Source organism: Mytilus galloprovincialis, chromosome 4 (assembly GCF_965363235.1).
Source record: "Mytilus galloprovincialis chromosome 4, xbMytGall1.hap1.1, whole genome shotgun sequence".
In the NCBI taxonomy this organism is placed as follows: Eukaryota; Metazoa; Mollusca; class Bivalvia; order Mytilida; family Mytilidae; genus Mytilus; species Mytilus galloprovincialis.
Window position 1 is genome coordinate 66,247,279 of NC_134841.1, and position 22,740 is coordinate 66,270,018.

General features: G+C 32.7%; 2 protein-coding genes across 4 annotated transcripts; one reads left to right on the plus strand and one right to left on the minus strand.

Annotated features, from left to right (window-relative positions):
• The first annotated feature begins 3,445 nt into the window (after window positions 1-3,445).
• LOC143072739 (nucleotide triphosphate diphosphatase NUDT15-like) lies at window positions 3,446-13,997 on the plus strand. 3 transcript variants are annotated; one of them, XM_076247835.1, is made up of 3 exons: window positions 3,446-3,736; window positions 5,996-6,192; window positions 12,979-13,152. In XM_076247835.1, exons 1-3 carry the CDS (start codon window positions 3,579-3,581, stop codon window positions 13,002-13,004), a joined length of 381 nt encoding a protein of 126 aa, XP_076103950.1. In that variant the 5' UTR covers window positions 3,446-3,578; the 3' UTR covers window positions 13,005-13,152. The 3 variants fall into 3 exon arrangements, with proteins under 3 accessions (XP_076103950.1, XP_076103948.1, XP_076103949.1); XM_076247833.1 differs by lacking the exon at window positions 12,979-13,152 and adding an exon at window positions 7,197-7,604 and having other exon boundaries at window positions 3,454-3,736; XM_076247834.1 differs by lacking the exon at window positions 5,996-6,192 and adding an exon at window positions 13,690-13,997 and having other exon boundaries at window positions 3,466-3,736; window positions 12,979-13,175.
• Window positions 13,998-15,582: 1,585 nt separating this feature from the next.
• LOC143072738 (frataxin, mitochondrial-like) lies at window positions 15,583-22,620 on the minus strand. The gene is made up of 5 exons (XM_076247832.1): window positions 22,505-22,620; window positions 19,670-19,800; window positions 19,188-19,311; window positions 17,862-17,959; window positions 15,583-15,855 (listed from the first exon to the last, which is right to left on the minus strand). The coding sequence occupies exons 1-5, from the start codon at window positions 22,571-22,573 to the stop codon at window positions 15,711-15,713; spliced, it is 567 nt and encodes a 188-aa protein (XP_076103947.1). The 5' UTR covers window positions 22,574-22,620; the 3' UTR covers window positions 15,583-15,710.
• Window positions 22,621-22,740: the final 120 nt, after the last annotated feature.

The window sequence follows — 22,740 nt, forward strand, 5'->3', positions numbered from 1 at the left end:
TTCTTTATACCTACTGTCGGTGGTTAACATAGAATTTAGTGCTCCTATATACCGTCTATCAACCGTATTTGTCTATACCTACCGGCGGTTGTTATCAAAACAAACTATTTTCAATCGACAGTCCAAAGTTTCGTATCTATACTTCACTCTGAATGACCGATGACATTTATTTGAACAGTAACATTCCCTATTGTATTCATTATTTAGTTTTCTCTCTGAACTTGTCTGAAATATTTGCGGCTGTACTGATGGCAAACAACAATCAATCAATTTCTTAAAGTACTTCTTAATCTAAATAATATATTATTTTTTAATCTAACCAGTAATATGTGATCGGTGAATGTACGTATGACAATTACGCCAATTTTGAAAAAGCATATTTTTTTTTCATTTGCGCACATTGACATTTTTTAATTTGCGCCAAATTGATTCGAAAGGTTAGGTCTGATAAATTTAGATGATAAAATTAAACTTGTTTAACCAAACGCAGCAATTCAATGAACACAAGCTACAATATAGATAAATGTGTGTATAGACACATGTTGAGCTCATGGGTATCATCATTTAATCACACTTCTGGTACCCGAACATTTACTTTCATATATGGAACCGATGCCATAAAGAAAAAAACAGGCTTTAACTTATAAAAATTTTGATAAAAAAGGGGATGCTTTATTGTAGGGAAGATATCACAAGGTTGCAGTTCAGCAGAAGTGTTGCATGACAATACTCAGTTAAAAAAGATTTGTGCATATGCAAATGTGCTTTTTATGTCAAACTGTTACAATCTTATTTTATAAAGTGCTACTTCAAGTGTGATGTACACTTGCAATAAACTTATCCTGCTTTCAATCCCCCTCCTCCTCCCCGTCACGTGTGAGCAAGTGGCAGGTGGCAAAAGGCCAGAAGGAATATTTTTGTTATTATATAAATAAATTCTATACATCTTATATTCCTCATGACTTGTGTGTTTACCTGTTAATTTGTGCAAATGAAGAAAATAAATTTGGCGCAAAGAAATAAAAAAAAATAGGCGCTAATTAAGTGCAGATTGGCGCAAATGGAAAAAGCAGAAGCAAATATAATCTTTTCTCGTATCAAGATTTCAAGATTTTATTCATAACCTCAGACACATACTTGTGTACAAAAGGACAATAATATATACAACCATATTAAGATAATACATAGCGAGACAGGACAAACGAAACACAAATACATAGTATATTTTAAAAGACAATTGGTATAATTAGATTAAGTATTTTATGATTTTCTTCACGAAAATTGATAATTTCCTTTGAACTTGTACGTTACATATAGACAAGCCAGTGAATTTCTTCTTGCTTGGATTCATTACATAGTAATTTGGTACAAACTTTGATCTAAGAGCAGAAACATCAGCACTTTTACAGGTAAACAATATATGAAACTCATCTCCTATTCCCTCATCCCTCATTACATAATGTACATATTCTATTTTCCCTCGCGATTCCCGCCCATCTACCCGTCTCAATAGGTAACTTCAAATTCGAGCATCGAAGTTTAGATATGTAATATCTGTCCTTGGGTAATAATCGCAATAGATACGGTTCCAAACCAAACTCGAGTTTGAATAAAGAATAGAATTCACCCCTATCAGATCAAATTGGTGTTTTCTTTCTTTTTTTTCGTTCAGTTTCATCTAGTCCATTTGTTCATTTGACTCTGTTTCCATCACGACTAGGATGCATTTTAATTTATAATGTAAAGTCGTTCAGGTTTTTGTTTTATTATATAAAAAAAGAAGATATGGCATGATTGCCAATGAGACAACTCTCTAAAAGAGACAAAGTGACACCGGAATTAACTATTAAAAAAAAACCTTTAACAGATCACGGTACGCTGACGGTACAGATGTCTGTAAATTCAGAAATTAATGCGAAGTTTTTATTATTGCGACAATAATTAAGACTCGCATTTTGAAGTATTGCGTTTGAATTAATCAGGATTTTTTCTTAATCGTCGTAATCAAAATCTCATTTCAGGCTATAATGACACTCGTCGCATTTAATATTTAACAATTGCACGCAACAAATTTACATTCAAAGACTATGAATTTGATGTATATTTGACAAGATTTGTTCGTTTAAGATGCTAAATATTCTATAATTAGTGTATTATTCTCCCAAGTTTATTTGAAAAGGTATAATTCCTCTATACAAATGGCAAAATCTTTCATAAAATATCCAGTAAGTTGGATAAACGTTTACCAAATCATCCCAATACAGTTTGATTTATATATTCACTTTGCTATTCCGTTCTTGCACAGTGATATAGTTCATTTTGCGTCATCCTATATTCTAGCAAAGGGAGATTATCTCAGCATCACCGTTACATTAGTAATAGCTCTCGTACATAAAATAGTTAGCTCGAACTGTATCATGTATGATCCTGTGTGAATCTGATCTTTAAATTAAAAGTGCATAAATGGTTCACATATGGGTCTTATTTAAACATTAAACAGTATCAAAACAATTAGTGCATTATAATATAACCAAATAGGCATGCAAAAAAGAATCAATAGGCAAAATATGCTTGTCTACCGTCTAATTCTAATTGCTAATATTTAATGTATTGTACATAGCTCAATTCCATTCCATTCCATTCAATTTTATTTATTTTTTAATTTTCAGCAGAAAACAGTATTTCTAACAATTAAATTGAAATAATTTGACGTTGACACACGGTAATCACTCTCATGTTTTTATTTACATCGCTGTCAATCATCCGGTAAAGATGAATATTCATTACTACCCTCGGTAGTTAACGTCCCTCGATGGTTAACTTTAAGTGCCTACCGATTATAAATATACAAAAGAGCATATAGTAATATAATCAGATGTATCAGGGTACCACTTTGCCACCCTCTTGTCTAGTGTAAAGTTATCACATAAACAAAAATAAAAGTCGATACAAACTCTCAACAGCATAATTTACCGTGCAAATCTTTCATCCAATATCAAAAAGCAGAGGCTGTTTTTTGGGTGCCCCCCCCCCCTTTTTGAGGGAAAATTATTTTGGTTGGTTGTATAAGAAATCACTGGAGCATAACGGGAGTCAATCACTTATGACAATTTCTGGATCCGCCACTGTAAAGTATCGCATATTTTCTCAGTCATATATAAAAGTGCAAATTTTCTAGGTTAAAATAGTTTAAGTTTAGGATTTCGGGTTTTGAATGAATTAATATGTTTGCAGAAAAAAGGGTTTCGGCATTCCAGGAATGAACCAACCAAAAAATCTGATAATGGATTCTTTTTATTAAACTGTTCAAACCTCAAGAGTAATTAAGTTTGAAACTTGAAACTTTTGTTTCTCAAGACCTAGTCATTGTTTCTCAGACCTATAGTCAGGGTAAGTGAATATAAATCTAAACAGTATATTTATAGATTTGTAGAAAACAGGCCCAATTAAGTTTTAAAGAAACAAATGTATTTCCAGTTTCGGGGTCCAACTAGTGAGGAACCAGTTAAGCGGTTTATTTACCCAAGAAACTGAAACCAGTTTTATAGAGGCAAAAGACAAATTGTCAATCTCCCACAATGTCAAAGCAGGCCGAGCCACCACGTGAAAGACCTAAAGTTGGTGTTGGTGTATTTGTAACAAGTGAAGATCATCCAAACTGTGTTTTAGTAGGAATAAGAAAAGGCTCAAGTGGTAGCGGGAAGTATGCATTGCCTGGTGGTCATTTAGAATTTGGGTAAATATATAAATGTATTGCTTTAGACAGGGATCCAGACTGGTAGGCATTCACATAATGAAGTCTCCCGTCTTGTATGGGAATAAAAGGAAGATTTCTGTACAATAGGATTGAACTTCCACAAAGTCTGTCAGAGCTCCGGAAAAGCCAGTGTATATACCAAAATGACAACCGATCATATGCATATATACTTGACTGATTAAATAAATATAACTGCGGATGACTATCTTGAGTTGTAAAATAGATAATAACATTTCTCAATCCAATAACTTGCTGACGGAAAACCAAAACATTCAGGATCCAGTGGCGGATCCAGAACTTTTCCTAAAAGGGGGGGGGGACTGACCTAAGGGGGGCCCGCTCCAGTCATGCTTCAATGATTCCCTATATAATCAACCAAATTTTTCCCACGAAAAGGGGGGGCAGCCCCCCCCCCCCCTCCCCCCGGATCCGCCTATGGGATTGAATTATGGTGTGGTGTCAAATTCAAAATTTTAATTATATTCTGAAACTCGATCGAAAAAAAAATCAAAAATGAGAGGAGAAGACGTTATCAGGTTGTAAAACTTGTGTCTAATCCATTTGTCATTTTGAACAATAAATTATGTTTAAACTACCCAAAAAATAAATGGAGAATGTGTCCCCATGGAAACAGATGATATCCGCTTGCATACAACATTATAAAGGGACATAACTCAAGAACTATAAAAACTGACGGTGACGCTATCCAAATTTGTACTTGATCAGGATTTTGTGGTAGTAAGAATATTGTGTATAGGTCTCATATTGTTTGGATGGGGCAAACTAAAGTTACCATGGTTACAGAACGGAAACTAAAAAAAAATGCGATATTTTTTTTCATTTATAAAGGACATCACTCGATAATCTTAAAGTGATAATGACCAACTTGATCTGTATTTTGTGGTGAAAAGCATTGTGTATAAGTTTCATAACATTCAGTTGAGGCACTTAATTAAGTTAGACCACGGAAACTAAAATGTTTGCTTTGTTTTCCATTTGCAAAGGGGCATAACTCTTGAATGATTAAAGTGATCCACCAAAATTCAAACTTGATCTGTATTTTGTGGTAATAAGCATTGTGTATAAGTTTCCTAACATTTGGTTGAAGCAAACTTAAGTTAGAGAACGGAAACTAAAAAATTAGCAATTTTTCATTTATAAGGGGCATAACTCTACAACGGTTAAAGTGATCTACCAAAATTCAAACTTGATCTGTGTTTGCTGGTAATAAGCATTGTGTATAACTGAAGTTTTATAACATCAATAGATAAAGGGGTTTCAAACATCAAAGTTAAGGCACTCTGACCTTGACCTTTGGCCGCTTTGATAGCACAATATTGTCGGATCTGTGTTTAGTGCATAACTTTTGTGCTGAAGCATTATTTTTGCCATTAGATTGACAAAACTCTGTATGCAGAGACATCATACCGAATTTGGTTTTGATCCCATTGATAGCAATTTTAAACATTGTCTGATTTGTGTACGGCGCATACCTTTTGTACCGTATAGTACAAAATGTACTTAGATTGACAAAACTGTGTATACAGAAGAATCATTGGATCAGGATCACGGTGTCGGATACCAAAATCAAATGATATTGACCCTTGACCCCTATCGTAGGGGTATAATTGTTCTCTCTAGAACTAATTAAGGTTTACTGTACCAAATTAAGTGTACATATAACAGGCTATTATTTGAACTTGGAATTATTTTTAATTATGGAATTTGCATAATTTCTTGTGTTTAAAATTTTTGATAAATTCCATGTAATATTTGGTATCATGATCTTTTTAGCGGTTAATAACACTTTCCATACAATGTATTTTGGTTAGATAGTGTTGTGCACGGCACAGTACATTCTATTGAAAAATACTATTTTCTTTGTAATAGAAAGTGTTGTGCGCAGCACAGAACATTTCAGTTCAGAATAAACGTGGAATTTATTGAAAATTTCAATAACAAGAAATCAAGCAAATTCCAAAATTAAAAATAATTCCAAGTTCAAATAATAGCCTGTTAAATGCATTGTGTGAAGGTGAATTGTTAGTAAAAATAGGTCATTGTTCTTTCATGTCTTCACGACCTTTGAACCCAAAATAGTTCATCAATTTTTAACATGAATCTCAAAATGTCACTGTCTCAATACTGATTTTCACAGCAACAACTAAAATGCATGTACGGGCGTATTAATCCCGTTATGCAGACAGCTCTAGTTTGCACGGTTATAATAAATTGCAGAGAAGAATGGGAAGATTGTGGTTATAGAGAAACTATGGAAGAAACTGGATTAAGGTTGAAGAAAACTCGCTTTGCTACAGTAGTGAATGGAATCGTAGAAAAAGAAAACTACCATTATGTAACAGTGTTTGTACAGGGAGAGGTAGACACAGCAGTCCAATCAGAGCCTGTGAATCTGGAACCTGACAAATGTGAAGGTACTTAGGCCCAAAACAAAAATAATACATGTCTTACAACTAACGTGTTGGGAAAATATAGGGTATAGGTAGGTAGGCAATATCATCTTATTTTACAAACATTTTAAAGATAGTTACTACTAGGGAATCTGTCTTACTTTAAAAATGGTATAAAACGTGTTAGGGTAGGCACTAAAAATTAGGGTAGGTAGGGTTAGCAGAACATATGTTTATATTTTTTTTGGCCCAAGTTAAAATAGCAATACACCAATAGTGACGCTGTCGATCACTCGTATCATCAATTCATGAGCGTATTTGCCCTGGATATATATACTTGCTTACTCTTAGACAGTAGTCTCTTCATGCGAATCAGGTGTTGATTTGGTTAAGAACCAAAAATATCAACAAAAAACAATTAACCACCAAATAACGAAACTGTGATAAAGAATGACACATTTTATAAACATGTCTGTAGAAAAAAGATGTTACGATTAACATTGGTAGAGAAAAGGCTTTTAAATCTGTCGCATACTATAAATTGTATACAAAAAAAATACCTTATAGTCATGATACTGTTAAATTTTAAAGAAGAAAAAAATGATTGATAGTGTTGAAAAACTAAATAAATATGTTCGCGAGAGCTTTGCGAAAGAAATAAAAACAAACCCCTATAAGTTAATTTTTTGCTTAAGGTAGATTCCAATCGTGCTGAACACGATTGCAAAACCATTGTTCTGAAATAGAAATAGGAATCTCGGACAAAAAATATTTACTGTACACGATGACCAAAACAATCGTTTTAATGGCAATCAGGAACACAGAACCTATATTGTATCTGCAGAACCGATAGCAAGTATATGAGTGGGATTGTGGAAAGATTCTGTGCACTTAGTCGGAATTAAGTACTCTAAAATTTCAAATGATCAATGTTACATTGTGATACATGTATGTTCTAATATATCATATATTAAATGAGAGTTGAAAATTCTGCAGCTATGTTTAGGTTGTCCTTTTATGTATTTCAGGTTGGCAATGGCTAGACTGGGACAATTTTGTGCCTGCTAACAAATGCTTTCGACCCCTTGAGATGGTGATTACTCAGGGTTACAATCCCTTCCATCCACCAAGAACTATATTGCATGATTCTCAGAAGATGAAGAATTAAGACATGTAGTCTTGAGAAGTGCATAATATAAACCTGGAATATGATGAAAAGTCTTCGTGGCCTATTCAACAAAGAAAAACAAACGCTTTAAAAAAATCAAGTGTAACGAAAACCGAAAAAAAGACTATTATATCAGAAACATACATAAAACCATAGTTATGTAGAATTGAATAAACATTGATTTGCATTGTTAGACAAAATAAAGTTGAATCTAGTATGAATTTGTTTGTGTTAGGGTTAAGCTTTAAATTAAAATAATACAAATCATTTTAGTTTTTTCTGTCATGTCTGTCTAGTTTCTATAAAAGTTTTCAAGATAATATCAAAACGAAACAATAATGTGTCTATAGGGTGCCATATATTGCTCATACAATCGACTTATTAGTTTGCTCAAGTTTATTCATGTCCTGCTGCAGTGATATGGTATCTGCAGCTGCTATTGAGGTACATGATAATGTCGTCAGAAAACAATCTTATTCTATATCATATTCTCTCTGGCACATCATTGATGTAGGACAGAAAAAGACACAACACCTTGGCACACCTGATTCAACATCATGAGGCCAGAGCTTACTTCTTCAACCACTACTGACTCTTGTCTCCCACTTAGAATTCTAACTTAAATCCATCTGTTTTTTTCTGCCTTTGATCCCATATAGCCTTGGTTTACTTGCGTTCAAGTGAAATCAAGTTCTATAAGGAGTCAATTAATAGTATATCGATCTCATGTTGCTGAACATTTTGCAGTTTACAGTTCACCGAAAATCTGCATATCATATGTAGTATATATCTCCCAGTATTCCAGGGCTTGCGTTTCCCATCATAATTTCCTTGATGGAGAATTGCTGCTCACAAGGAAGCTATTAAACCAAGTGTTCCTATGGAAATAATCCCTTCTAAAATGTGACGGACGTCATCATGAGTTGGTTAACTGTTATGTATATGTTCCAATCGTCGTAACCACAATCCCGCCCTCCTTTTCTCGAAATGTGACCCATCGAATTGGTACAATAACCGGGTTTGTACTTACCGGCATTAGCAACACAACTGTATGGTGCCTCGTGTGGAGCAGAATCTGCTTTAGGCTCGTACAATCACCTGGTTTGTGCTTACCGGCATTAGCAACACAACTGTATGGTGCCTCATGTGGAGCAGAATCTGCTTTAGGCTCGTACAATCACCTGGTTTGTGCTTACCGGCATTAGCAACACAACTGTATGGTGCCTCGTGTGGAGCAGGATCTGCTTAACCTGTCACAGAACCTGAGGTCACCCTCATTTTCTTAGGGGTTTGTGTTGCAGTCTTTAGTTTTTTATGTTGTGTTTTGTATACCAATGTTGGTATTTTGGTCTTTATTTTCTTTTTTGCGATGACGTTGTCAGTTTATTTTAGACTTACGAGTTTGAATGTCTCTTGAGTATATCTCGTCTCTCTTTAACCTGGGATCATCACTATTGCTTATTATTAGCTGCGGAACCATAGCTCTTAGGTCCTTATGTTATTTTTTGACTATTTGCGGACCATATGGTTTCATTTCCTTAGTTTAGGATTCAATTTTTAAGAAAATAAAGACCATATGGTCCGCAAAATCAAAAAAAAAATAAAAAAGGACCATAAGAGTTACGGTTCCGCAGCTAGGTTATCATGTGAGGATCAGTTGAATAAAACGGCAATTCTGCGGCTACAGGTTATCAGAATAGCTCTTCCTCGAAGATCTGACAGCCAAAAAGGTTTGCTTTAGAGATGTGTCAGTTTTGCTGTGCTGAATAATATAAATTTGCAACTAATCAGCTATGTCTGGCTAGAATAGGGACTTGTGATCTGATGTCTGTTGTATGAAATTAAAGGTCAGTGCAAGCAACTCTTTCAGGGGTTTGTAAGTGGTTCGTTGCAAAGCAAAAGTTTGACCCCTATCCAACAGGCACTGTTTCCTCCGAGTGCAGTTTACATTTCAGCTTTTCACTTTATTTGAACACTTATTGAATGAGTTAGGACGGAAAGGGGTTTACAGAATAGAGATGAACAGGAAATCAAAGAGCTGAATAGCTCTGAGGGGTAAGACGGCCCTTGTTTCTATTTAATTTTTTTTTTTTTGAAAAGGGGGGAGGGGAACGTTATCTTTTGATAGTCTTCATATAAAGAATGATAAAAGAGAACAGCTAGAACATGCAGAAAGGTTGACAAAATTGAAATCAATTGTTGTTTATGTAATTTCATTTCCTTAGTTTAGGATTCAATTTGGACCAATGGAAGAGATCTGCATCTTCTAAATCTAAACATTTGATTAAAGTTGATAGTTAATTATCTAAAATTCAACTGAATTCTGTCATTTCACAACAACTACAATATTTTTTGAAATCCTGATTGTTTACCACTGAATTGCAGGCTAGGGCCATTTTCCATTTTTCTTAAGAAAGTGTGGACTGAAAAATCTATTCAGTTTTAAATTTCCATTGATAAAGTTCCAAGTTATAACTCTCATCACAGGGAAACAGGTACTAATAAAAAACAATATGATTGATGTAAACTGTGTGAAGCTTGTTTCCAAATCCTAAATTTGAAATATTTGTAAATTTCATGAATAAATAGGTTGAAACTACAAAATGCAACATTTTTTTTTTACCATTACAATGAGTATGTTGGTTCACAAAAATTTAGTTTTAATGAAAGACTACTAATCCAATGGAATGTCACATTTTAAGTGTTTAAATACATTAACTTTTATTTTAGTGGATAATTACTCATCAGTTGAGGTGCTCCTGAATTGGAGGAAGATTCTCAAAACAGAATTTTTACAGAAAAAAATCAATAAAATCGTTTCTCTCCCCTATCTCATGTAACCCCACGATCTTTGTTTACTTTGAAAGTTGCTGACCTACAAATTAAAGTATTGCATGTTGATGTTTGAATCATCTACAGCAAACAATATTATGTTTAGATTTAGCAAATACCAATTTGTATTAGTGCACGATCTCTGGGAATGATTTAAATAACCAGTGAAGGATATCCCTGCTTCTGCATAGTGTGGCATTCCAAGAATGACGTCACTATAAAATACAATGTAGGTTGGATATATTTAGAATATCTCGTCATACTGATTTTTCCGGATTGTAAAAGAAACGTAAATAGTGTAAAGGAGAGCTCAAGATACGATAATTTCGTCAGAAACAGAAGGGAAATGTGTAAAAAAGTGTTTAAAGTCAAACTATTCATTTCTGGGTCTCCTTCTCTTCAATCTAAGTAAGATTTGTTGGGGGGTTTTCCACACTATAAAAACAAAATGAATGATGAGAGGGAATGTCACTCTGGTCAACCCCATAGGGATTGACGGCTTGAAGCCGTCTTTCCCCAAAAATAAAGAACAAAAATGTAGAATACAGCATACTGCTAATGGGTTTGCTAAAATATAAAAATATAAAATAATGGACAGAAAATTGCATAAATCGTAATTAATAGAATACAAAACCAGATGCTCCACATGGCGCAGCTTAATACGACCGCAGAGGTCGAACCCTGAACAGTTGGGGCAAATATGGACACAAAATTCAAGCTTGATACATCTCTGAATTTGGATTGTGATTAAAAAGTTGACACAGCATAGGTTTCTGACACAGAATGAATGTGGTCTAATGAACTTAAAATATTTTTTTTGCCTTTGAGCAATTCACTATGCTGCTGGATATTAATCCCCTAAAAAAAATATTTGAAGAAATTTTCATTTTAATTTCTGAAATCTGAAATGAGAAAAATGCAACAATAACTACTCATTCAAATACATCATATAATGTTAAAATATAAAATGACATACAGTCATGGTTAAAATTAAAAGTAACTCGTTTTACAGCTAATCATCTCAGTCAAGACAATCATCATTTCATAATACATAATTTTCAAGCAGTGTAAGGGAGGTAATTAAACATAAATATAACAGTATTCTTAAAATGGAATTGTATTACCTCCCTTACACTGCTTTTAAATTGTTAAATTGTCCTTAAAGGTTACAATGTACCAAATAAAATTACATGGGCGCAGCCATTTTATGAAGGGAACATGACATAGAGATAAAAATAGATGGCTCTCTGTGATTGGTTGTTATATCTTTTATATATTTTTCTTCTGGAAAGCATTATGAATGAAGTTTCATGCAAGTACAAATTTGTCCTTAAATGTATAGTATGAAATGCCGAAAATAATTTTTTTATGTTGCTCAAAATTAGGGAAAATTTTCTGCGAAATCGTCAGGTATCGTGAAAAACCCCAAAATTCACCAAGAAAAGCCATGGGACCATATATATTTGAGTGCGGTAAAATCACAAATAGATATCGAGCTTCAATTAGAAAACAACAGATTTTCCGTAATTAGTTTAATGAAAACACCTTTTAAGGAGATAATTGCTAAAAATAGCATTGCCGGCAACGGGGCCACCATTTAGTACGTTATATCCTAAACCAGAAAAACTCTTGTTTTTCCCCTTTTAGCCCCTAATTGCTAAATGATTTGAGCCATAACCCCCATAACCATCCCTTTGTAGTATGGAAACTTGTGGTATAATTTCAGAGAGATTTATACATTTTAACACAAATTATTGATCAGAAACTACAAAAATGCTTATTTGGACCCCTTTTTTGCCTCCTAATTCCTAAACCTTTGAGACCATAACCCCAAAAATCAATATCAACCATCCTTTTGTGGTTGTAAACATTTCTGTTTACTTATACTAAAGTTTTTGTCCTGAAACTATGTGTCTTTGGACGATGACGCAGACAACGCTGACGACACCTTGTTAGCATTATACAAAGCAAAATTTTGTTTTACGGTTGTTTTACAATTGGATAAAATCAAAGCATATATTTATAGGAATAAAACATATAAATCAAGGAGTTGCATAGTGCATAATACAAATCCTTGCCTTCAATAAGACTTGTTATTTTTGTGGTCCTCAGGAGCTATGATATACTTGCCACTGAACATAGAGGAAACATCAATCAATTTATTGATCCTATGAAATATCTGTAATAGTAATGTTATCAATGTGTGATTATAATCAACAATGAATTGAACAATCTCTTATAATGATCTGATGACAATCTGGTCTACTTTCTGTTAAGAAAATTACAATCAATACAACACCACCAATAGAAGTTCTGAACCCCAAAGGTGTTTAAAAAGAAAGAAAAAACATATCGTTTTCAGATCCGTGTAAGCAAAACCCAGATACAGGATAGATAAGCCAAAACAGACTGCATGTTTACAGCATATCGGCACTGGTAACGCTTTTTAATTTTAAAATTTATTGTTATAAAATTTGGAAATCATTTTTAAATGGATCTCCCTCATGCATTTCTCTAGTTTCTTTTCTGGATTTGGCTTTATGTTTGGTACTTTTTTGTTTTATCAGCTCTTCAGCATTTGTGAAATAGCGTTTTGATTGTAAAATATTCAGGTCTATAGCACCATATGCATTAAAGAGACATTTATTGTTGATATACATATCTGGTGAGAAAAATTGTAACCTTTAATGTTGTTAATGCAGGAAAGCTAGGTGGGCAATCTACTAAATCCAGATATATAAATTTAAAGGTTAACTGAAGAAGAAGAACAGCCAGAGTATAGTTTTATATTTTGTTTTTGTATCAAACAGGGAAGAATGGGATGTGTGTGCAATAAGAGAAACAGAAGAAGAGACTGGTATCCGACTGAAAAATGTCAAAACTGTTACAGTAATGAACTGTATCGTACCAGAAGAAAACTATCATTATATAGACATATTTATGCAGGGAGAAGTGGATACAACTATTTTACGTGAACCAAAAAATATGGAGCCCGAAAAATGTGAAGGCAGGTTATTGTAATATTTTAGATAAATAATATGTCTGACAAGATACAACACTCATGTATGGCTTAAAATATTTTTTAATCTCTAACAGCCTTAAATAGTTCTCTAAACAGTTGTGTTAGAATAAGTAGACTAGTAATATGAATTAAAAGTCTCAATTAGAAAGCTCCCGTTTTTGCTCACCAGGTTTAAGTCCTAATTTATCTCATATTGGCAGAAATGAGCACATAATATAATATACTGACATTTTTGTTAACTTTCTTGCAAAAATTAAGACATCATCCCCTAGTTAATATGGACAAAATTAGTTCACAGTCCAGCTACCAACAACAGAACAGGATAACCACAAACTTTAAAGAGGACATAAAATAGAGACATATCATTTAAAGAAGTCCAAGTGTATTTTTTATTTTATTAACATGCAAATAAATTTAACAGCAGTAATATTTCATTTCTTTGTGTTTGTTAAAATATATTCATTGACGCATGACATTATCATTTTTTATTTGTTACCAGGTTGGGAATGGTTGCATTGGGATGATAAGATACCTCTAGATAGATGCTTCAAACCACTTCAGATGTTTATCCAGAATGGTAACAATCCGTTCAAGACTAAACTGCATTAGATAACAATAACAATGAATTATGGGAAGCTTCATTTGGTGTTAGTGAATTCTATAAAACACACACAGAGCCTACTATTATTTCGAGGAATACAGGGGCTCCATAACTGTGATAAACTAATCAAGATTTATATTAGTATTATTTTATGTTAACATTATAAAATTGTTTTTAAACTATTTTCCATAAATCTATACTTTTCATACTGTTTACTTTTATTGTTTGAGGAAATTATTTCTACAACAAAGGACTGTCAAATTTATCACACAAATACTGAGGAAACACCTTTGAAATGCAAGTAATCAATAACTATAACACACCATCAGAGGAAACACCTTCTTTGTTTACCATGCAGAGAAATTGATTTTGATTGATTTTTAGTTGGGCAGTGGCCTTTTCCTAAGGGGGACCCGCTGACTGACCTAAGGGGCCCCCAGGCCCCCCCTGGATCCGCCTATGTTGGGGATCTGCATAGCTCACCTAATGTGAATTTGTTATATGTACATAGTAGATATATGTGTTGCTGATCATTAATGCACTTTACACAATTAAGCTAGCTCTATGTGGTATGATTGTTAATGTCAAAGACAAATCTCCACCAAATAGTGACAGACAAAATTCTGTATAAGAACCATAAGTAACTGTCTTCAACATGGGAAAGTTTTAAGATAACCAACAAAACTGTTAAAAAAAATCAAACAAATTATATTTCAGGGGCAACAACACCAAAACAGGTACTCATGATTTTCTGCTGATAAGTTTTGCTATTATAAATTTTTACCTTGCTAATATAGATTCAAGAAAACAGCTAAAAATCGTGAAAATTTGGAATACAATTTTGTTTCAGGGGCAAAAACTCCAAAACTGGTTAATAGATTTTTCTGAAATTTTGAGGGTAGAAAGATAGTGTCTTCCTAATCCTTTATGCAATAACTTTAAATCAAGCTAGCTTTTGTGATAACAGCCACAACCTGTTAAAATTGGAAAAAGGGATATTTTTAAAGGGGCATATTACTCAAAGACTGGAAGTTTGATTTTCTCCATTTTTTATGGTAGATACAACGAATTAAAAGTGTTGATCAGTTTTTCATTTTACACTTTTCACTTTGCTTCTATATTAATCATAACAGCCAAAAACTCTAAAAATAGTAATAATAGATTTCATGGGCAATAACTCCATATGACGCCTTCAGATTTTCCAGGTAGATTGAACTTGCCATGCTGATAAATTATGCAATTCATACTTAAAACCTAACACATTTTGTTTTTTATTCAAAAACCAAAATAATTAATAATCAACATGTCAGATGTAGGGTTGAAAAAAAATTCTAACATTTTCATGGTAGATAATGCTTGTTGTGCTGGGCATTTTAAACCTCAATTGTTTTTCTCTAATTTGATTTAGGTTTCAAGATAATGATATAAACCAAAAACTAGTTTGACTGACCCCTTTGTTATAATTTGCTACTGAGTCAATGTTGGTTTATTAACCTGGACAAAAATTTATATGAGGCAGACAAAATTTAAAAAAAATAGATTACAATTACAGAAGTAAAGTGTTGGCAAAAACTGACATGGGCTTTTGGCCAGGTGAGCTACGAATTTTACTAACTAAGAAAACACCTTTTACCACAATTAACTGATTACGTGTTCAAATTGTAGTAACTCTAGCAATGTTGCTTGATGGATACAAGTATTCTGTAAAAGAAACGCTAGGTATTAATAAAAGCTCATATTGTCACTTTTAAAAATTAACTTGCAACATTATGATTAAATCAAAATAACATACATTATTTAGTAGATTTTATTTTCATATCATCAAGATGTAAAAAATCAAATAACAAAATAACATGATATCACACCCACATGCAATATAACAAACAGATAAATGGGAACATAACAATCTACAACACCTTCTAACGGTTCGAGTATTCACAGTCACTGAAATCTATGTCATCAGAAAGAGCTTTGGATATTTCCTCAGTTAACAGATGGTGTAAGGATCCTCCGTCGTGAGAATAAATCCAAGTACCATTTGTAAAATCATATCTTTTTGGACCACTGTGAATAGAGAAGAAATATAAATCAGCAAGTTATTGAACTTCGATCTCAATTTCTAAAAATATCCCCTACTGATGATAACTATGTATGCTAGCTCAATGATGACTAGCAAAGTACTAAGTTGAAAACGTTTTAAACCTTGATTCAAGTAACCAATGACTCTTTATTTTGAATTTGACCTCTGACCTTGAAAATCAATAGAGGTCATCCTCTACTAATGTGGATCAGAGGTAGCAGGTATACTGCTAGTCTCTGAGGGTACTGGTCACTCAGTTGAAAGTGCAACTGTCCTGGAATATAATCTGCTTGAAACTTTTCATATCTTTAAGAATAATATGTATGTAAAATTAAAGCTGTGCTATTAATGTCAATTTTGCACCCTTGCTCATTACCAGATCTTTGTGGGTTTCCTGTTTATCAATCTTTGTGAACATTTGTTTGTCTATTCATCCTTTTTCTTTTCCATTGTCAATTATGTAAAACTATAATTGTTTCAATCTAATTAAAGGGGCACTTATTTAATAGCTGCCAAATTCGTGTTCACTGATTTGATTCAAATTCTCATATTCTATTTATAACATAGTAAGAGTTTATTCTGGTTGACATGTTTTCAGGACAATATTACACATTAACGTCATTATAACAACCTCTATTGTTCGCCGCTAAATTTGTACTTCACTATTTGATTTCATGTGTAATATTGTCCTGAAGACGCCACCCTTGTTGGCGAAACATGTCGACAGAATAAACTCTTACCATGCGGTAATTGATGGGTGTTGTTGTCTTTTTTAGTTTTATTTTACTTATCTATAGTGAAAGACAACTGTGAATACCTTTCGGTATCCACCCACTATTACCCACCCGCACGATAACCACTTCAGGTGTTGGTTCACCTTGTTCAAGATCAAGTTTATTTATAACAATGTTAAACATTTTTCCAAACTATCAAAAATATCAAAAAAAACATTTACAGGACACGGTCTCAATAAGATGTTGCTATGTTTCATGTGAAATTTAGCAAAGACGCCATCTAATTAACTATTGAGTTGACCTTCTATGACCATATAAGCGATGTAAACATAAACACAGATATAAATAGATTAAGCAACTCGTGCAATTGGATTTTTATAGGTCTGTTAAATTTTGTATTATAGATTAAAAATTTATGTTTATCGTCGTTTTAACCTTTATAAGAAGGATTTTGTGTGGATCGAATCAGTTAATCAAATTATTTACCTTTGTTTCACTTTCAATGCTGACATTCTTTTCCTTTAAATACCTGTACACGGACAATGCATGTGCTATTCTATCACTTTCTATGGGGTTCAATTGGACTTCACATGAATATGGATTTAATGTGGTTGAGTTATTTACTTGTAAGTGAATAATTCATTATCAATGTTTATTAGCCTAATTTGACAAAATTGAACCATTTAAACTGATAAAAGCAAATTATTATTTCACTTTTTCACTTTCATTAATGATTGAACAAAAAAAATCCTACTTTTGATTTTTTATATATCTCGTAGCTAGTGCCCCTTTGAAATTAAATCTCCAAACTTGCTTATTTTTATGCTTGGTCACTGCGTGGGACCAAGCATAAAAATTAGCGAGTGCAGAGATTTAATTTCAATCAGATTGTAATTGTTTAACCTATAGGTTTCAATGTACGAAGGGAATAAAGAGTTTTGATATGCAACATAGACTTAAACTCAGGATCAAATGTTGTGTTTTTTATATCTCCAGAAACATTAACGTCAAAGTATTTAAATTGACATACCTCTAATTAGGCTTTCAGTCTTCTAAATTGAATTGTTTAATATTTTGTATAACGTGGCCTTTTATAGCCAACTATAGGTTATGTGTTTTTCGCAATGTTGTAGGCTGTAGGGTTGCCTTTAATAGCTTAATTTCACTTCATTGGAAATTTGGTGGGTACTTGTCTCATTTGGCAATCACATCACATCTCCCCCCCCCCCCTATTTTTATAAAGATTGTTTCATTACCTAATAGGAGATGATAACCAGATCTGTTTATTAGGTGACTGTTTGTTGATCACATATGTTCCCCATTTATCACTGATCTTTACTGTTAACACACCATCCTGTATAAAAAATATAAAAAAAACATCATACAGCAAGGAATTCCAATATAACATAATGTTGTGTTGTTTCATTGAAGGAGGAGATTCACGGGGAGGATCTTTGTTAACAAGTGGATGAAACCCTGTAATTTGATTATCTGAAATTATCATATATTCTGCTTAATCTTTCAACAATTTAATGTCATACATGTATTGGAAAAAATTATATGGTGTAAGGAATAAAACTGTAAAAATTTGCTTCAATATTTTTTTTTCATTATTTTAATAGATGAAAAGATATCAAGCTGAGCCTGATATTATCACCCCCCTCCCCCCCCCCCCCCCCCCCCCCCCGCCATCTTGGATTTCCTTTATACTGTGGATAAATTATTATTCATTGGATACCAATTTTTGGGGAAACAGTGGAACCACAAATTCAAATTTTCAAAGAATTACAAATTTTATATAGGCTTTGTATGCAGAGATTGGCAAATCCCCCAAATCAAATATCCATGAAAATGAAAGTTTTCCCCAATCCACGAAAATAAATGAATCCACAGTATCACTTATAGCTACGTACTTTCTCGAGGGTACTTTATAACTTGATTTTTGATATTGGCAAAATACTCCATAAAAAGTTGATACAAAAAAAATTCAAAGCGTCATTCAACAGTCTTAATTTTTCAGTATGAACTAAAATTAAACACATCAAAATATTGGTTGTAGTTGATTCTATGGACAAAGGAAGATAACTCAACTCCAATATTAACAATGACATCATTGATATTTTAAGAACAGACATTAAATTACCTCACACCAATATTAACAATGACATCATTGATATTTTAAGAACAGACATTAAATTACTGCACACCAATATCAACAATTACATCATTGATATTTTAAGAACAGACATTAAATTACTGCACACCAATATCAACAATTACATCATTGATATTTTAAGAACAGACATTAAAGTACTGCACAATGTACAGGTTATGTAATTTCCCTGACAAGTATACAATCATTTTGTAACTTGAATATTCAAACAAAACTTCATTGATAAATTTCTGGAAATGTTCATGAATAGGATGTTTTAAATGTTATGATCATCATCAATGCACTATATTTTCAGTATCTCAAATGTAGTGATCAATCTTGGAAGATTTAGAAATCAAGTCAGTACCATAGGGTTTTGATTGCATTTCATACCATCTTTACCCAAAAATGATGGTACATTGGTACTTACCGCGTATGCTACATCATATTCAGGATCACAGTCCTTAGTCTCTGCTAATAAGTCAAATTTGTCAGATAATGACTGTAATGTTTCTTCCGATATTTCTTCATACTTATTTACTGATAATTCTGAGCTGTTCACATTGAAAAGAAAATTGATTTTTATGTTACTTGAAGATACATATTTTGTTTTTTCTTCATATTGATCTATGGTTTATTAACACTTTAAACCAATTTAGTTTTTTGGTTGTTGTTTTTTTAGCCTTAAGCTTTTTGTAGCTGATTTCACAGCAATATACTTTTATGGAAATTTCTAATTTTTATTTACCAATATAAAGCATGATAAGAGAAGATTCAAGTTTCACATGCATGAATTCATGAAAATATATTATTTCAGTTATTTTTCTATTAATGAAAGTGATTTACTTTATTACTGTACTTGTGAGAACTTTTAAAAAATCTTGTTAACAAATAAATGTCTATAAATCTAACCTGTTAGTCGTTGTTGAACAAGACAATTGAGGGGTTTGTCTGTATGTTTGTTGTTCTTTCTGTCTTCTTTTAATGTTTTGTATATATGAACCACATGAACAGACTCTTGTGGCTGTGGATGAAGTTCTAGTCTATTTAATAAAACATAATTACATGTATAACAAAAACATATTTAAGTATTTAAAAAAAAATGGTGGCTCATTGGAAAAATTGTACATATATTACAAGATACTTCTACCCTAGCCAAGACATTGTCAGAGGCGGATTTAGGGGGCCCAGGCCCCCCCCCCTTTTTAGAAAAAATTTGGTTGGTTATATAGGGAATCACTGAAGCGTGACGGAATCTGGCCCCCCTTAAGCAGTCAGTGGGCCCCCTCTTATGAAAATTTCTAGATCTGCCACTGATTGTTGCCCTCCCCTTTTTTGAATAAATGATAAAATCTGTTATTTTTTTTGTTTCACTGTATTAAATGAACATAGTAATTCTGTATATAACTTGTATTTGCTATTTTCAATCCATCCCAAGATCACTATCCACAGGCAAAGTGGTCACTAGTGTATTATACATTGTAGAGAGAAGGTATCTCACTTCGTACCTTATCACTTATTTTCCTACATGAATTCTAGGAGAAATCCCAATTTTAATTCATTAAATATTAAATTTTCATTGGGTCAGTGGGCATTACTCGTTTAACTTTTAAAGCGCTGGTTCTTCTAATATAATTTGAGTTCCATCGACAAAACAGTTAAATTTTGCTCCTCGTGTCATTAGTCAAAAATTAAACCGGTCTACAATCTTGTCTATCCTTACTGTACAGTAGTAATTTTTGGTGCCAGACAATAATATTTACTTTTTTTCAGATCATAAAAAAATCAACTGATTTGGACGAATCACATTGATTTTTTTCTAATATAACAGTAAGATAATATGGGGACAAAGTCCCCAATCATGGTAGAAAAATCAATAATAAATTTTTTTTTTTTTAAATTCGGGAAAATTTCCCAAATTTTTCATCCTACTAATAAACTTAAAATCGTTAACTTTTTTTTCAGATCTACTTCCTGTTCTGGTTTCTCCGCATTTGCGCAGAAATCTTCTCCCTTTTCCAGTCTTGTTTGCATGAGACTTTGAATAAAATATATATTTTTCAGTCTACAGTGGTATTGTTTGCCTTAAAGGAGAAGGTTCACGAAGGGTTAAAATTGGCCCTGATTTTTTAATGTTTTTTTAAATCGGGCCAAAATATTACAAATTTAACATAGAAATACTTGTGATAATACTAATAAGAAATAAATATTTTTTCTGACACTTTCCTTTACAATTTATGGAGCTATGACCCCTTCAATAAACATAATTTGTATTAACAGGTAAATTTTGGTACTTTTTTTCCATAATTTTAATTTTTTTTGGCATAATTAACCTTGGCCGCTATCCAAGATCCAAAAAGTTTTTATATTGATGGAATCTTTTGATTACAACACATTCTGGATCGTAGGTGGCGGCCAAAGTGTTTCTAAGACTTTTAGGTCTGAAAAATGCACAAAATCATCATATTTTGACAAAATGACCAAAATTAAGGCTTACTTTGGAGAATATTATATATTCTTATGAAAAGAACTGATATATTTAGCATTTAAACTTTTGAAATAGACCCATTTACAAATTGAGACTATTTTGGTGTTTTATGATAAAGTTGATATTTTAGGCCATTTTGTGCCATAAGTGAACCTTGTCCTTAATCGGAGAATAAAGGCTTTTTCCCCTGGAGAAAAATCCCAATTTGAGAAAAAAATGGCTTAAAATTATTCCCAAAAAGACAACTTTTTTCCCAAACAGTGCAGTCTCAGTAGTAATTGTGCATGAATACAAACTGAAAAACACTCATTTAAACCCTTTTGCCTAAAATGACTATATGTGCAGATTTGAGGGTCTATTTATGTATCATCACTGACAATAAGGGGTCTTATTTCAAATGAGGGTTTACCTCTCAAAAGGGGGTCTGCAAATTGAAGTTCCAGTCAAATTCATCTTTCATTATCTGATTATAAATTTCCCAATTTGATAAAAATGACGCATATTTTCCCCAAAAAAAAGGGTAGAGGTAGTTTTGAAAAAAGCCAACAATATCACTGAGTCTAGTAAAATATAAGATTGGAACTCAATACAAATTCATTTTTTATAATTGTTTGATATGAAAAAAACGTTACCTTATGAAAGCGTTTATTTTGTTTACATTGAATATGACGTCATAACTTAAAGAACGTCACAGCTAAATCCCTAACAACAGAACCAAAATGGGGAACGTTACGGCATTTCTGTTTCTTTTATCAATATGTTTGAATTAAAAAAAATAATGCATACAGACTTCGTCCCCATTCACAGGTTATGCCTGCCTCATATTACTTTGAGACCTCTGATGAATCTCGACATAATTTTTCACAAATCAAGATAAAATTTTAATCATTTTTACCACTGGCACTTGTTTCTGTCAATGCGGGATTTACTATCCACACCCGATTCTTCGTACCGGTGTGGATATTAACCCCACATTGACAGAAACAAGTGCCTGTGAATTTGACACTAAGAGTAAAGGTGGGAGCCCATAGGCATAGGCATATTGACCGTTTGACACCTGGCGGTATACGACATTCATTTCCTCACATATATGTTAAGTGGTGACAGCTAAATAAGAGTGTGTAAAATAATTCTAATATATAATTTAAATATAAATCCAAGGATATATCCTAATCCTTGATTTCACCTAATAACAGTATTTTCACTATTTACAATTTCGATAACTGTATTTTTTTAAAGGAATAAATTGATAAACATACTGTATTACTTATTAAAACACTGGGAGGTTTAAAATACTTTAAAACCCCAAGTTTTAACAGTTTTGACATTATTCGAGTACAAATCTGCAAGCACCTGCTAACCGGAAGTTGACGTCTGCTCTTCTTTGACCAAAGGATAGATTTTATTTTGCAAGCATATAAATATACAATTTATAATAAATTTGATCTATAAACAAAACAAAAAAATGACTTTAAAACAACTTATATTGTATATC

Bases quoted from the DNA above. Each gene is read 5' to 3' on its own strand.
- LOC143072739 (XM_076247833.1), top strand. From the start codon at position 3,579: ATGTCAAAGCAGGCCGAGCCACCACGTGAAAGACCTAAAGTTGGTGTT. The intron at 3,737-5,995 runs GTAAATATATAA...AATAAATTGCAG, and splicing joins GGTGGTCATTTAGAATTTGG to AGAAGAATGGGAAGATTGTG. The intron at 6,193-7,196 runs GTACTTAGGCCC...TATGTATTTCAG, and splicing joins GGAACCTGACAAATGTGAAG to GTTGGCAATGGCTAGACTGG.
- LOC143072738 (XM_076247832.1), bottom strand. From the start codon at position 22,573: ATGTCAAAACTGTTAAAACTTGGGGTTTTAAAGTATTTTAAACCTCCC. The intron at 17,960-19,187 runs GTAAGTACCAAT...TTTTTTATACAG, and splicing joins AATATGATGTAGCATACGCG to GATGGTGTGTTAACAGTAAA. The intron at 15,856-17,861 runs GTAATGAAACAA...CTCTATTCACAG, and splicing joins TGGTTATCATCTCCTATTAG to TGGTCCAAAAAGATATGATT.